Source organism: Apteryx mantelli, chromosome 1 (genome assembly GCF_036417845.1).
Source record: "Apteryx mantelli isolate bAptMan1 chromosome 1, bAptMan1.hap1, whole genome shotgun sequence".
NCBI lineage: Eukaryota > Metazoa > Chordata > Aves > Apterygiformes > Apterygidae > Apteryx > Apteryx mantelli.
This window is the reverse complement of record NC_089978.1, coordinates 160481724-160497727: the sequence shown is the minus strand read 5'-3', so window position 1 is coordinate 160497727 and position 16004 is coordinate 160481724. Positions and strand designations below refer to the sequence as shown.

Sequence of the window (16004 nt, the reverse complement as noted above, 5' to 3'; positions counted from 1 at the left end):
TAATGTAAGGTCTTTATAAATAAGACTAATATCTGCTGCTAGAAAAATCTACACAGAAAATACTTGCAGTATTACATACAAGCTGTATTTAGTCTTCTAGCCCACATTAAGCAGCCTGAAATTAAAACTTATGCAGCATTTCTAGTAAGTGGAGTTCTCTTGCATGGTGACTGTTTTGCAGTGCAGTATCTCTCTGAACACTGTACTGGTGCAGTCAGTGTATTACACACCCTGTAACATACACAGATCACTGCTACTAAGATGCAAAATTACATTAAGACACTGCAATACAATTCCTGATTTTATTGTGAAACATTTGTAGATTTAAGACAGGTTAAGAACCTCTGCATTACTGTAATGAAAAGAGCACCAATTCTGAGGGAGTACACATAGAATTAAAATATTTAGTGAAACTGTCATTGTACACTTAACCATATTTTATACTTAGCCTAGTAGGTGCCTCTTTTAAAGAAGAGACCTTTCCCTTCAAAATTGAAAAAAAAAGACCCTTACAGTAGTTATACACTACTGTGTTACCTACTCAGCAGTGCTAATTACATGCTTCTAACTTTGTTGAAAAATAAAATTGAGTTGTAACAAATCCCTGATACAAGATACTTTGAGCACCTGCAGGAAAATGTCCATGTAAACAGTGATACATGATACAGTACACTTTAAATAACAGACAAGACAAATCCTATACCTTTTTGACAATATACTGAACAGCTTTATGCTGAAGCTAATAAACACAATCAGAATCATAATGCACACTTCCTTGATTTAAGACGCTCAGAATTAAGCCACATAATTTGGGAAGAAAACTGTAAACATCATACCTGCCTCACAACAGGTTGACAGTGTGTGATCTCAGTGACAGTTGTTGCAGCAGGATTAGAATCTACACTAACTAGTTACACTCAGTGTGTTTCAACTGTCAATGGCTGTGAGGAAAGGATAAGAACACTGGTGCAGGAATCTCTGACCAGCATGGATTGTGGAGATACTGTTTGTATCTATTTTTCAAGTATGTGAAGCACCTACTCTCATAAGTTCATCAAAACTTCAAGGTTTTGATCAGCTTATTGCTTTTACTTCATCTCTTCCTCATATATTAAAAGAGGGAAAGATGATGATGATGATGAGGCACAAGCATGGAATCTCTTTTCTTTCCCAGTCACATATTGGCCCCATCATCAAAGAGTATATTTTAAGCAAGTTCCTCAAAAAGAAAGCTGTAGTTTCCACAGTTGCCTTCCTACTCATGGAACAGCTCCTCTTATCTTTAACTTAATATTCTTTTCTTGTAAGAGGAGTAAGGAGAACACCCTCTGAAGTTTTCCAGGTTGAAGAGAAATGAACATTAAGAATTGCTAAATCGCAATCTTCTTTCACTCTATGCTAACTGTAAGATAAACAATTTTTTTGCTCGATTTACATTGTAGATGTAAATAATGTAACTGTACAGGAATTTTACAGAGAATGTGGTCTTTCAAGTCCCTGCAGTATAATCTGTTCAAAGGGGTTGTCTCCTGCTAATGGTGTTGCTAGCAATAGGTCAGGTGAAGGGACTAATCACATCAAAAAGGCTGAGAATTTAAATGCCACAGAATTCAAGAACCACTGTTTTTTCTAAAAAAAGAATTCCAGTTCCTTATGTTGGAATTTAAAGGGGAAGAGATGGAGTGGTAGGGAGACCTGAAATTAAGACAGCTCAGCTAGGATATTTAGGTTCTAAATTTTCCTCCCCAACATTGTGACTTGAGAGGATGATGTCTCCAGTCCCTTAGTCCTGATATGGTACAGTCACTAAACAGACAGAGCTCTCTATTCCTGCCCATAAAATACTCAGCACTCCCAGCTGCAGAACACAACCTTCTGCATTTTTTAAGAAGGTAACAGGCAGACTTAAAAACACAATTTGTTTAACTCTGCATGATTAAAAACATCACTTCATGTAAGATCAAGGTATACTTCCCCTTCTCTCCTCTCTGGATATAAAAGGATTACGAGATATCCAAATATATGATGAGGCATCAGTAAAAAGTATACCACTGCTGTTACTACTACAATACAAATTACAGAATAAAATTAACGCCCCAAGGTAATCCTCACAAATGAGAAAGCAATTTGTCAAGAACTGCAAGAAAGGATATACATTAAATATAAAACTCATGTACAAAAAAGGGGTAACTTTTGTTTTTTAAAAAGATTGGACAGTTTCTTAAAATTATCTAGTTCATTGATTTGAGCCTACCACACACAATTAGCTTTGACTATAATAAAATAGCTAGGGGAGATAAAATACTATTAAAATGCTTCAGTTGGGAGAACCAAGGTACCAATCTTGATCACTGCATTAAAACTGCAGCACGTATGCATAGCTGAAAAGAAACAGCACTTATGCACTGCTTTCTTCTTGTTCTTGTGTCATTCCAGTATTGAACTCTGGAATCTGGTCTGCAAAGGACTGTGTCATCCATTGTCCATTAGGAACTTCACCAAAGGAAGACCCCTCACAGTACTGTGGATTGCTTGCTGCTGAAAAACAAAAATATTAAAATGCAGTTGATGTCATTAACTTAAAAAAGTTTGCAGTTTCCATCTTTCCCTCCCTATTTTGTGACTACTTACTACTACCTACTTAGTCAGACTGAGTACAAACTTATTTTTGTTATCTACTGTTGTAGATCCAGATAATTTCACCAGATTATAAATTCTTAGAATCTTCATTGAAGGGTAACTGCATATATTTGAACACAATAAGATAAATAAGTCTAAATGTTTAAAAAAAATACCTTACTCTGCAGTGCTCCCTATGAATAAGTTTTTTCTTTTAAAAGAAGGGACACTTTTTTTGATGAAGAAGGGTAGTCAGAATGCAAATTTCCATTTACAGTACACAGTGAGATTAGGACTGAAGATTCAAGACTTCAGAGGAATGTGGCAGTTACTGTTTCCTCCATTACTATTATTCATTTTTTTAATTGCAGTTGGTGTTATTTTGGAAGTAAAATTCCCAAGTTCTTAATTACAGCTAGATTACTAGACTAATCCTTCATTCTGTTCTTTCTTTGTTCTTTTTTTATTTACTTCTAATTTTTCCAAACTTGGTCAGGATTAAAAAAAAAAACAACCCCCCCCCCCAAACTTTCCTCAAGCATTTGCAAGAGCTTTTGTTAAGCACAGATTGAGAAAACTATGAATAGTCAAAGCTTATTACTCTCTCACTGTTATATTGCTCCCTCACTAAAAGCTGGAGGACACCAAACTGTGTTACATGTTCTGGGTTTGTGGTGGTGGTGTTGTTTTAAACTTTCTCACTCATGATGTAAAAACAGTAAAATTTGTCTTCGGATTATTCAAGGCATAAAACAGCTAACTCACAAATTATTTGGATTACAGCATTCCGACATACTCCTCCTTTATCTGTCCTGCTAGTAATGGAACAACCTCAGCTCTACAGTGATTTTATCTGTTCCATTATTCTCTGGCTTTGCTTTCCTTAGGAATGAAAGCACTGAAGTAGCAACCATCAGTTTTGTTCTGAACAGCACCATGCATTTATGTAAAAATCACTGTAATCAAAGAAGTTTACTCTGTAAGTGACCAGTTGTATCTGTTTGTCAGATTTCAGGAAGCTGCCTGAAAGTCTGAATTTGGGCATCAAAGTTTGAAGGTGTAAACAATTTATTTTTTTATTTAAGTAAGAGTAAGTGGCTTCTTCATATTTCCCTCCCCCAAAAGATCATAAATTCCCTCAATTATATAACAGTTTAACTACTGCTATACTTTAAATATCTTGTTTGAATTATGGAAGTTGCTGAAAGGGCAGAAAACTAAACATACATTCGTATATAATGGTTTACAAACTGAATGCCCCAAGCACCACACTTTACCAGTTCCATTCAAAGAGAAATTGCACTGTTCATTTTCATATATTGCATGATCACAGTAAGCTCCTCCATATGCTGCTTCATAACCTGGATCATATTTTTCTTCTTTGACGGCCATTTTTTTAGCATCCTCTGCAGAAAGAGGAGACCTCAAGTATTAATATTTTGAAGAAAAACAAAGAACATTTTTATCAGACAACACTTGAAAAAACAGATATATTATTATTCTATGCAAAAGATAATTCCAGCTCCCCTTAGAAAGTACGTCCCATCCACCCTAAATCATGTGGTATAGAACTATATTCCATGCTCTTCTTAATACAGTCCTGATTATTTATTTGTCCTTAAATTCCTGATTTCCTTTTGCTCAAGCAACTGCAAGGGCAACTGCTCTGTGTTTTACAATACACTACATTTTAAGAAAGGTTTAACAAAATAATCACTATACCTTGTGCAAGCTGCAAATCAAATGTGTACTGCACCTCTTGTACCTCTGTGTTTGGTGCAATGCCTTTCAGTTGATCCCTTAAGTCTTTCAGCTTTATATAATAATGAACTTTATCTTGTGCACGAGGAAACTGAGCACATCTTGCACTGGATGATGGCATAACATAGCAGAGCTTGAGACAAAGAGCAAGAAAAAGAACATTATAAGCTCCTGAACTACAAACAAATATTTAGTGCATCAAGAACAACTTCACAGTTAAGCTCATGTTATCTTGTACAAACATCAACTAATGCCCATAGTGATTGTGGGAGAGACTAAAAGCAGCTTTACAGTTTCTTGGCCAGCTAGATGACTTGCCCTAAAGGGAGAGGCTGATTACCATCTGTTGAAGCTATGACAATTTTCACCAGTTGCTTATGTGCTGCAGGAGAAGTGGCAGAAGTATGTTACAAGAAGTACAAGTGTATGCCAGTCAGTGGAGCACACTGAAGAGCTCCCTGAACAAATGGGGATCCGAGCCAGAAGGTCCAGAGGACATGATACTGTGCAAACATCCCAACCCCATGAGAAAGGCAACATGGGTTAGTCAGCCTGGCTTCTTGGCCAAGTGTTTCTGCATCACACTTGCCAGTGTTTGAAATTCATGTGGATGAAGCCAACTTAAGCATCTCTGCCTCTGCCAAGAGACCTAACTAAAGACTTCAAGCTGGTTCAGAGAAAATGAACTTTATCCAATATGCTTATTGCAGTGCAATATTTATGAACAGAACTTGTAAATAGGACTGTTTGCTTTTCTTACAAATGTGACACATCTACTGCAGAAATATTTAAGAGCTACTTAAGGAAGAAGCCTTTCGTTCTTCAGGCTCTGATGGCAACATTCCACCATTAGGGAAGGACATCTTAAACTTGCAGCAATAGCAATTTGGAATAGATAGAGAATGAAAACAACCCAAACTTTTGCGCTGAAAAGGCAATAAAGCTTTGGAACAAGCTACCTTGGCAGGTAGTGTAATTGCCTTTGTGGGAGGTTTATAAAAACTGATTAAACAAACCTGTTTGGGATGATTTATATATAGCTGGTCTCTTCAGATATCTTCCAGCACTAGATGTCTGTGCTGAATACACCCTTCCTCAAACTGTTTTGTTGTACCTTAAGTGTCCAATTTAATTTCAAGCTGCACATCAGCGTAAGAAGGCCTAGTCTAATAACAGTACTTGGGCATGGCCAGATACAGTAATGCTGCATCTGTAGTGTATAATAGCACAACAGTGGACTTACTATTCTTTCTCCCTCACTCTAGCACTTCTAGCACTGTGATCATGTTCAGTATCAACATTTGGTAATATAAGCACACAGGAAATGGGTCACAGATAATCAGATGAAAGCAGATGAGAGTTATCATAAAAGCATGTAAGATTTATTCATATTTTAGACGCTCTCCAGAGAATGCACTAACCATTTTCAAAAGAAAATTAGCAAGTCTGCAGGAGCTATCTTAAAGATGTGTCTGAAGATTGCCCAATCCCACTTTACACTTTGGGCAAACTTTGCCATTGCCGTAAGTGGGTGCAAGTCCTGAGATTTAATTAATTTTGAAATAACCAAAATAAGAGTGCTCTGTTTTTGTTCCACAGCATCAATACTTACAGTTTCTGTATCTGGCACCTTGTGTGGCTGCAATCCAAATTCCAATTTTTTAACTTTTATTCCAAAAACTTCTTTACTGAAAATTTCATAAATACCTAAAATGAAATGAAGATAGGGTAAATGGACAGAAAAAGCAACTGACAGACCAAATTCATTCAAAATTAAGGTTCTCACATTTTCCATTAAAAGCTGCTATACGAGGTTTATACTTTTGCAATTTCTGCATCAGAATTCGCCCTCCTTCCCGAAACTCTTTGCTAAAAGAGAAAATAAAAAATAGTACTCAAAATTACAATCACAACTGTTACTTGATTAATGAGTATGATATTCTCCTCTGTTATCCTACCTGGAGAGGTCTTTGCTTCCAGGTGTTGTCCTTTCCACCATGTTTGTAAATCCAATCCCATATTTATGTGGTAAGGTGTGGTCATCCATATGGTTCAGCTGTTCATTACTTAGACCAGACATGAAGAGACACTTCCCTGTGAAGTGGCAAAATATGCATTTGTCTTTTTTTTTTTTTTTTTTTTTTTTTTTTTTTAAGTAGACTGCCAGCATACAGTACTGGAATGCTAAAGGAAGAGTCTATGTTAAGAGAGCATCAGTTCATGTGGAAAGACTTTTGCCCTATCTAGACAAATTTAAAACAGCCACACTTATTTTATCCATTTCATGAGGACAGCAAATCCCCACTGAACAACAAGAATTCATCACCAGGATCCCATGTATGGCAAGAGACTTTTCTAAAAGTTCAGTATGGAGCTTTACATTTCACAATTCACATAAAAAGGCAGGGAATGCGATCAATACAGAGAACAGATTTTGTGGAAAAGAATGTGGCAAATACAACAAATGCCAGTTTTCTTTTACAACCTTGCCATCGCTTCTCCTTGCATTGGGCCTCTCCGACAGAACCCACTGTCATCTTAACATTAATATTAACATATACAAGTTTAATTTGGGTGATGTGCACTGCCTATTTCTCTTAAGCACAAATCAACTGCAGCTAGTTCCTAATGACTCAGGAAACACTTACAAACATAGGGATTTGTCAGAGCATGCCTATCCAGTCTGGTTCTTGGTAAACAGAACTATTAGTCTTTTAGTCTGCAGAACACTAGAGAAATAACTTGAGCCTGATCTACTGCTCTACAGAAGCATTTTGGATGGGGTATCATGGAGCTGCAAATTAGCCCATATGGAGCTCCTTGCTACCAAAGTCGGAATGGTTCCCAGTACCCAAACCAGAGCATTTCAACAGAGTTCAGATATGATCTATACGATCTTCCTTTGCGACAATGTGCTGCAAAAGTGTCATTTAAACGGAAAATACTTGAAAAAAAGGAGTCTTTGTCTGCAGAATCAGGTATGCTAGATACACATGCCTGCTGGGGAAGCAAAAGGGGTGTTGCTTTGTCATCAGCTAAGAAGCTTGTTTAGCAGAGATGAATAAACACAGAAAGAGGAGGGCTTGCTGAAATGTATTTTTGGAAAAAAACTGTGTGTAGGGTGGCCATTGCTGGTTTTAGTTTATGCCACAATTTGATGCCCATTGACTTACCCTTGATAACTTAAGTACTAGATATTTAATTTTTAATTCCTTGAATGGTACACTAACATGCTAAGAGTTATTTGTTAACAGAGTCTGGTAAACTATTCTAAACCTGCACTGAAAGTCACAAATATTCTTCTTTTATTTTATTCTTTTTATGTATGCTATACGACAGAAAAAGCTATGGGATTTAAGTCACTCTCAGACGGTTAAAAGCAAAGTCCCCTTCTCCACAAAAAAAGAAAAGAAAAAAAAAAACCCAGCATAATTAAAATGGCACAAGTTCTAACAGAGTTCTGCAAATCCTATAAAAAGAAAGGAAAACAAAAACCTACAAAAATGGTTTCCAGGTCCCGGATAATGATGTCCTTTGTAAGCTGCCATCAAGCCAGGGTTTATGCCAATCTACAAAGCAAGATATCAGTCCATTTTAATGAGGAGAAGATGGCATACTGATCAGAAATTTGATCAAGTTACACTAAGCAAATGTCTTCAATTCTCTTCGTTAATGCCAGTAAACAAAACTATGTTACTGATACCTTCCATTGTTATTTAAAGAATTCACAGTTGTATAGCAGGGCCTCGGTTTAAATGTGTAATGTCAGAAGAGCAGCTCATAGCCTGTTTTACAGCCACTGATTAATGCTTACAGTAAATAAAGTGTAAAGTAACAGTCTTTCATGACTATGTATTATATTTGACCTTACACTTCTCAAAAACTTTCATTATGTTACTATGATTTTTAACAGAAAATGCAAAGCTGCTGTACACAGGAAACAGTTTAAATACTCATATGCCAAGAACTTGCAAAATAAAGTAAGAGAGATAAGCAAGCAGCAACAATGTAACTCACAACCAGTGAATACAGACTATTCACATTTCTACCTAATCCTGTAACTGTGAGTTACTTACTATTACAATGTCCAGATCAAAGGTCAAAATATCAGGTAAAGTCTTGGTAAGAAGTTCCGCTTCAGATACACCATTAAAACGGTCCAATTTTCTTTTGACTTTAAAAGTATCTGTGATCTTTTCTTGTTTGCCTTTTGGCTTGGTTGATTTTTCTTTTTTAGCAGCAGTTTTTTTGGGTTGCTTTGGCTCAGTTGCTTTGGCTTTTCTTTTCTTTCCTCCTTTTGCAACTTCTGAAACACACAACAAATTCCTTTTTTAACATTTCTAATGCTACAGTATGGGCATTCACAAAGATTGAATTGGATGTATGAATACCTTCTAAATATTCATGAATGTAAAAATTATCGGACAAATCTCAATTTTCCAGGGTCAGCATAGAGCCAGCTTGTATATCTCTCTGTACCACAGGCACACACTACTCACAGACAACTAAGCCAACTAAAGATACAAACCAATGAGAATAATCTCAGGGCTAGGGTACGTTGTTTACATGCTATATACAACAATCCTTTGGAAACAGTTTAATTTCTTTTGGAGAACATGGAGAGCTTAGAAATTAATTCAACACAGATACTGGTCATGACATGAACACCTACAGATTGCTATCCCGTTCATTAATGCCAAGTGGCAGAACATAACTGGAAATTTTCCAAAATCTATTTGGCAGCAACCAGCCAAAGTTATCTCTTACTTTTAAAAATAAGGTGAAGTCTCAATTTTAAAGTTTCTCGTTCAGATTCTTCCTCAGACAAGGAATATAGTGGATACCAGGGCATTGCCCTCCTAAGTCTGCAGACATTTCTGGACTGTTCTTGTTTGTACTCAGCTTTCTTGCAAGGAGCAGGAAAAAAACCATGTCAAATTCCCATCACGTTCTTGGAGCAACTGTTTAGGAAAGCTGTAATGGTATTTGAGCTCTAGTCTACTCACAATGAAGGAGAGACTAGAAAGCTGCAAACTCAGTGAGGTACATAGGCAGCTTTCTTATCTCTTGGAAGAACTAGTTTGTTTTTTTTATGTGATGGCAAAACGCAAGAGATGCATCCAACTCAGAGCTGCCAGAGGATTTTAAATGAAGCAGGAGAACATTCTCCTAACTCTCAAACTGATCAGATAGTACCAATCAGTCACTGTCATTAAAGAGGAACTGCCTGACCACAACACCAGGGGAGCCTGTCAGAGGGCAATCCTGAAAGTTTTAATTTCTTCATGACAGCAGATTTCAAATCTTTGTCTTTCATATTTACTCCTGTAGATTTCACGAGTAATTTTCAAGCCCTGCCTTTGAAGGTTTTACCCAACTCTCAATTCCTACAAAACCATCATGGGACAGCTTCAAAACTCAAGATTAAAACTATCTAACAATACTCAAAAGGGCAGTCAAATAGCATGCTCATGGCCAAATCACATTATCACAATAATAAAGATACAAAAGAAGCCTATCTATATTAAATATAGCACTTGAGACGCATAATAACTGTAGTGAATAGTACAGTGAATAATTGAGCAGTTGCTACTATTTGAAATAGGAGATTTTCTTCCTATGATTTCATCTGGCCAAGTGTTATAACTAAAAAAGAACGTTTTAGGCATATCAAAGCACTTAAGCAGGCAGTGTCATTGCATGAACTGACTGATATGTTGATACAGACAGCTCTGAGCTGTACCTGTATATGAAAAGCAAGACTAAACTCGGTACACGAATATTTGCTGTAGAATCAGAATTTAAGCATGGCAGAGATCACTGGCTTTTATACTTGGTGAGGATCAAGCACCAGAGGAACAGAACTAAAAGGAATCTTTTCTTGGCATGGTTAGTGTAAGACCTAAATGAACAAAATCCTAGTAGGGAAGGAGCACAATGTAGAAGTGCATATATTATAAAACACATGTGATATACAGTACATTTCTTAGCTTTTATGCATTTGTTTAAGAAAAAGGGAGCCTCAGTAAAAAACAAACAACCCTTAGTGCATACTAGCAATTCAGTATTTGTGATTATTATAACAGATTAAAGAAACACCATTTTAACAAAAATACTTCAAACAAACAATATTATACTGTAGTTTTCTTTCAGAATTACAAAAACACTTTTCAGCTCGGACTGGGGAAAAAAAAAAAAAAAGACAGCCTTCCCTCTCTCACCTAATGTCAAATACCATGAAGCTGGCTAAAGATGTTACTTTTACCTATTAAAACAAAAATATGCTGTTCTTGGGACAAGATAATTTTGTGAAACTGAACTATGTGAATATTATAAACATGTTTAACCTTACTGTTTGGTAACAAATGTTACTAAAAATACATCCTCATACTGAATGAAATACATAATATATACTGAAAGAATACATACTCAAAGAGTATCAAGGAAAGGAAATCCAACAGGTCTAAAGCAGCAGTTTATTAAAACAAACACATATACTTTTTAAATCAAGAAATTTTTCTTAGCTCACTTAATATAGCCCGATCAAACTACCTTTAGTAGGTTCCTGAGCCAAGTTTGGCTCTGGAATTCCCTCTAGAGTTGGCTGCTCAGTCATGATTTCCATGTTGGGCACTGCAGTCATCATTGGATGGAATGGAAATGTATAAAAAGCTTGAATCTGCTGAAGATGCGAGTAATATCTTAGAAAGGAAGAGAAAAAAAAAAAAAAGACGAATAATTCATCAACAATTTAGAAATTTAGTGATGGACCAAGTAGTCTGTAAACGCCAGTCTCCATCAAGGCTGGCATGTACTGTGAGTACACTCTCCAATATAGTCTGTTAACAAGGCAGTAGGTTTCCCAAATCCACCAAGTAGTTAGACTGTTTACTGGGTATGGGATGATGTTAAACACAATAGGAACAGCCCAACCCTCTTTAAAGTAACAAAAGGTAAAAGAATTGCAACATTGTAAGTACAGCATAGAGCTTTCCCTTACTCTGGAAAAACACTTTGTAGAACACGTTAACAGCGCAAGCTGTCTATCAAATGTAGTGACCACATACAACACAACTGAGTTAAAACTGTTTGGACTTAAAAGGTTTCCCAACTTTTAAATTTTGCTACTGTTACATCAGTTACTTTATCTGACACAGAACGGATGTACAGAATGGGGTACAAAACAATACAAACACATGGAGCAGCAGTTACTAGGCAGATTACTGAACAGCTTTAAGAAATAGTGTGGCAGATGCTGTCCAGTTTCCTTACTCTGGATCCCAACACAAGTACTGTACTTATTCTATAGAAAATCATTCATGCACATAGATTCAGCCTCCTCCCATGCACACAGACATTTTGTCATACATAACCCTTCTGCGCCACGTATCTACTAGTCACACACAGCCCATACGCACCAACCCAAACTTCTGCTTCATACTTCCATTCCCTCTACCTATATAGCCTGCTTCTTGTCCTTAGATTTCCACTGTTATACAAATACATAGAAGAGTTTTCATGAACAGTAAATTTGCAGGAAATATTTTCATCATCTCAAAGCTATTCATAAACACACCAAATAATTTTAGCTATGTATGAGTACCTCAAAGGCACACACTTACCGCCTTTGTGATGGGGAGGCATCATTCTCTATTATTCATTGAATATTTAAGAATCCTACTATAAATCAGTTTTATCCCAGAACAGCCCACAGTCTTGTGATCAGGCCTCTAACCTTGAGCCAAATACCTGCCCTGAATCAAGGAGAATGAATTTGAACTTAGGTCTCCCAGATTCCTGGGGAGTAGTCTAACAAAGCCATCGGATATTTTCAGAGTATAGTAAATATCTCAGTTTCTCCAGCTAGAATTGTTCCATCTGGTACAAAATACTCATGCAGCTACTGAACCAGGCAGCAAAACTGATTTTCAGATATGTCTCAGCTGAGACATACAGAATCCAGTTCATACTCCACTAAATGCTTAATTACACAAAGCAGAGAAATGTCTAAGAGAGACTTGAAAGCATCTAACCTAAGAACAGTCACTAACAAGATAACCTCTTATAAGGTACTGATCAAACTCCCTTTAAACAGAGGAAATTTGCATCATATCACAGACAAGTCCTCTAACCACTTGGTGATGAGATGAAAGAGAGCCTCTACCCTCACCCCTAACGCTCATATGCATTTTTTTTTTGAGAGAGAGAGTCATTTTTTCTTGTATAGGTACAAAAACACAATGTTTTGTTACAAACGAATGGCATATGTTATGGAACACATTACAGGTGAATAGAACATTTAAATAAATATTTTCAGTTCAACAAAGAAAAAAAATACTGATTGAAACCCCCAAATTCAATTCAAGCTACAAATGAAAGGAAAAAGCCCCATATGTCCACCAGGAAAAAAAAAAGTCACTTGCAAATTCCACCCCTACACACACAGGCCTCCACCAGTAGCCATATATTTCTTTACGTACGATGAGCCCCATAGCCCCTTCAACCCCAGTAAAAACACACGTTCTTTCACACCTGGACTCCCCGCACTTCTCATACATCGCGGCACACCAAAACCCCCGGGCACACGGGTTGCTCACTTGCTCTACCAATTCTTAATATAACATATATTTTCCACATCTACGCAGTGCCCGAGCCCCCTTCCCCCCCACGCGGCCGCGCGCTCACGTCAGACCGGTCCGGCCCGCGCGGCCGCCCCCGCGCCCAGGGCCGGCTCGCGACGGGGGGGGGGGGAGGGGGAAGGGCCCCGGCTCCCCCCGACCGTTGAGGGGAGGGGAAGAATAGAGGCGAAAGGCGACCCAGCGCCAGGCCCGAGCGCGGCTCCCGTTCCCCCCCCGGTACCTGCCCAGCTCCTCAGCCTCCATGCCCAGGCCTGGAGCCTCCCCGGAGCCGAGCGGGTTATTGTCAGGGCGAGCAGAGCGGAGCGGAGCGCGGTGCTGCGCGGCCCGGCCCGGCCGCCCCCCGGCCCCCTCCCCCTGCGCCCTCGCCTCCCCAACAGACCTGCCGGGCAGCCCCGGGTCACGTGAGCGGCGGCGGCCAATGGGGAGCGAGCCGGGCCCGTGCGGCGCTGGGGGAGGGGCGCGTGGGCCGCGGGAGGCGGTGCCGGCGGGAGGTGGCGTCCTGCTGCTGCCGCCGGGGGCTCGGCGGGCGCGGCCGAGCGGTTCCCGGCGCGTCCCGGTCCCGCCCCCCCCCCGGCGGGCTTCAGGGGCATGGCTTAACCCGCATCGTTTGCGCCACGATGCGGAGAGCGGGGCGAAGCCCTTCGGGGACCCCCCGGTGGAAGGAGGCGAGCCCCGCGATAAGGAGCGGCTGCCGGGGGGGGCGGAGGGCGCTCACGTGCCTCCCGGAGCCACCGCGGCTGAACCAAGCACGGGGCACCGGCGGCTCCCCCCGACCCCCCCCCCCCCAGGCCGGTTTGGCCGCTCTGTCCCCGCCCCCGGACAACGGCTGCGAGCGCGCAGGGGATGACGCACATCCGGCGCGTCACGCGGTCTGGCGACAGCAACGGCCGACCGGAGCCGGCTCTCCTCCGGCAGTTACTTTGCACGCGAGGGCCGGGGCTGCCGCAGGCGCAGGGGAAGCCGCGGAAGCCCCGCTGGAGCGAGGCGGCGACCGCCTGGTTTATCCTGCCCGGTTCCCCCCCCCTGCGGCGCGGCGCAGCCATGCCCGCGGGCGTGTCGTGGCCCACGTACCTGAAAACGCTGGGGGCGAGTGTGCTGGCCATGTTCGCGGGCGCCGAGGTCGTGCACAGATACTACAGACCTGACCTTGTAAGTGCTCACAGAGCCTGCATGCGTGGTCGCTTTATGGAGACTTCAGAGCGTGCGCGTTAGGTGAAGCATCTTCTGGGGAAGTCTTGTTTAACAAAACGCGTTGGGCAAAGGTCCCATGGTTTTGCTGCAAAAGATGATCAGCTAATACTTACGGGCTTCAGCACAAGAAGCAAACAGGTGTCCAAGTTTTCTCTTGGGAGTATCCTTCAAAGTAGGAGCATGATATAAAAAAATCAGTTACATAAAATTCTTCAGAAGAGATTTTGACTATGCGAAGTTTTTTGTGAAAGGAATATGTAGAAGTGGCAAGAAGTGGCTATATTAGATTTAAACGTATTTTTTTCCTAATGAAAATCAAGATGACCAAAGGTTTAATATTAAAGAGTTGCAGACAGTCCCAATTCTAAACACAGAGAACCCAAATCCAAATGAGAGCACCCACCCCGTACAGTAACAGTTGATTTGGTCTCCTGGAGCCCTTCTCAGTTGTAAGCCTTCTCTTCTCCTCCTGCTTTTGTATACTTTTTCTTGTTGCTGTTTAAAAACACTGTGCTATTTTCTAATCAGGAATAAGCTAAAAGATCACTATCCTTGAGCAATTATCTAAAAAATTATGTATCTATATACCAAAGAGTTTATATATTTTTAAGTTTCAACTTTTGTACTTAATTACAGGTTAATAGGCTGATTGTTTGTATATATGTATATATATGAAAATTCAGCCCCAGTTTCAGTTTATTTTTAAAACCAAAAGGTAGAAGTGGTGAGGCTTTTTTCTTGTCACAGAGAGAATATATATGGAAACTTTAGTGAGTGTTTTAAAACTATACTGGTCATCTCAACAGAGCTTGCTTTCTCAGATGATGAGAAGAAACTGTATCCCTTCATCAAATTGTTTGTTTCTCCTTTGTCTTCATTTTTTTCAAATTATGCTTTCTTACTTTAAATTAAGAAAAAAAGTATTAAAGATTATTATAGTTGTTGCTCAAGAACAAGCAAAATACAATCACCATGTGAATGTAGTACTCCTCTTACAGGGTATATTAATTTACTGAGTTTTCTTTTTTCTGCCAAAGCACTAACATCTCTGTGTTTTTAACAGAGTATACCTGAAATACCTCCTAAGCCTGGAGAACTGAGGACAGAACTGCTGGGTCTAAAAGAAAGATCAAGCCACATTCAAACTTCACAGCAGTGATCACAATGTACTTAAGTTATGAAGATAAACTATTAAAACTGTTCAAATGTCTCAACTGCAAAAGGAATTTAATGATTTTCCAGTAGGATCTTACAGGACTTTATAAACCTTACTAGAAATCTGCCTGTGAAATACTGTACTCCCTTAATACTGTTTTTCTCTATCTTTAAAGTAGAATTACAGGTAGTGTAAAAATGAATGTATTAAGAATACTGTTGGAAGTCAAATGAGTTGTGCACCACACTTCTGACTTTGAGTGCAGTGTAAGTATCCTTCAGAACAATAAAAGATGTAAACTTTCATTGGCGGAGTCTGATGGAATTTGAAACTTTTAAGCTGATTAACAAGTATGGAAAGTTTAGCACATTAAAAAGTCAAGCTTTTGTAGACCCTCATCAGCCTTAATAAACTTACCCATTTTTCCTGTAGCAGAACCCTACTTGCCTGTTGTGATTTCTCACCCTTTAAATTTGAACTCAGTTTTATTGGACCTAACATAGAACCTAATACAGTAAGTTATTGCATATACAAATAAGATTCCTTATTACAGCACTTCTTGCATTGGACTCTTTCTACTGCTTTATGAGCAGGTACATGAGCTTCCCGTCTGTGATTCTAATAGGAAGTTATTTTGG

The 16004-nt window shown here is 39.4% G+C and overlaps 1 protein-coding gene across 2 annotated transcripts; it reads right to left on the bottom strand.

Annotated features, from left to right (window-relative positions):
* Positions 1-283: 283 nt before the first annotated feature.
* On the bottom strand, positions 284-13345 carry TDG (thymine DNA glycosylase). Of its 2 annotated transcripts, none has more exons than XM_067308454.1 (10): positions 13240-13345; positions 10933-11081; positions 8457-8686; positions 7880-7949; positions 6339-6474; positions 6167-6249; positions 5993-6087; positions 4342-4513; positions 3897-4025; positions 284-2538 (listed from the first exon to the last, which is right to left on the bottom strand). In XM_067308454.1, exons 1-10 carry the CDS (start codon positions 13260-13262, stop codon positions 2399-2401), a joined length of 1227 nt encoding a protein of 408 aa, XP_067164555.1. In that variant the 5' UTR covers positions 13263-13345; the 3' UTR covers positions 284-2398. The 2 variants fall into 2 exon arrangements, with proteins under 2 accessions (XP_067164555.1, XP_067164562.1); XM_067308461.1 differs by having other exon boundaries at positions 284-2535.
* Positions 13346-16004: the final 2659 nt, after the last annotated feature.

What these genes read in the sequence shown, in the direction of transcription:
- TDG (XM_067308454.1), bottom strand. Translation starts at nt 13,262, where the DNA reads ATGGAGGCTGAGGAGCTGGGCAG. An exon ending in GGGACCTGGAAACCATTTTT is followed by an intron (nt 6,475 to 7,879) that starts GTAGGTTTTTGT and finishes GCCACTTCACAG; the next exon opens with GGAAGTGTCTCTTCATGTCT. An exon ending in TGATTTGCAGCTTGCACAAG is followed by an intron (nt 4,026 to 4,341) that starts GTATAGTGATTA and finishes CTCTTTCTGCAG; the next exon opens with AGGATGCTAAAAAAATGGCC.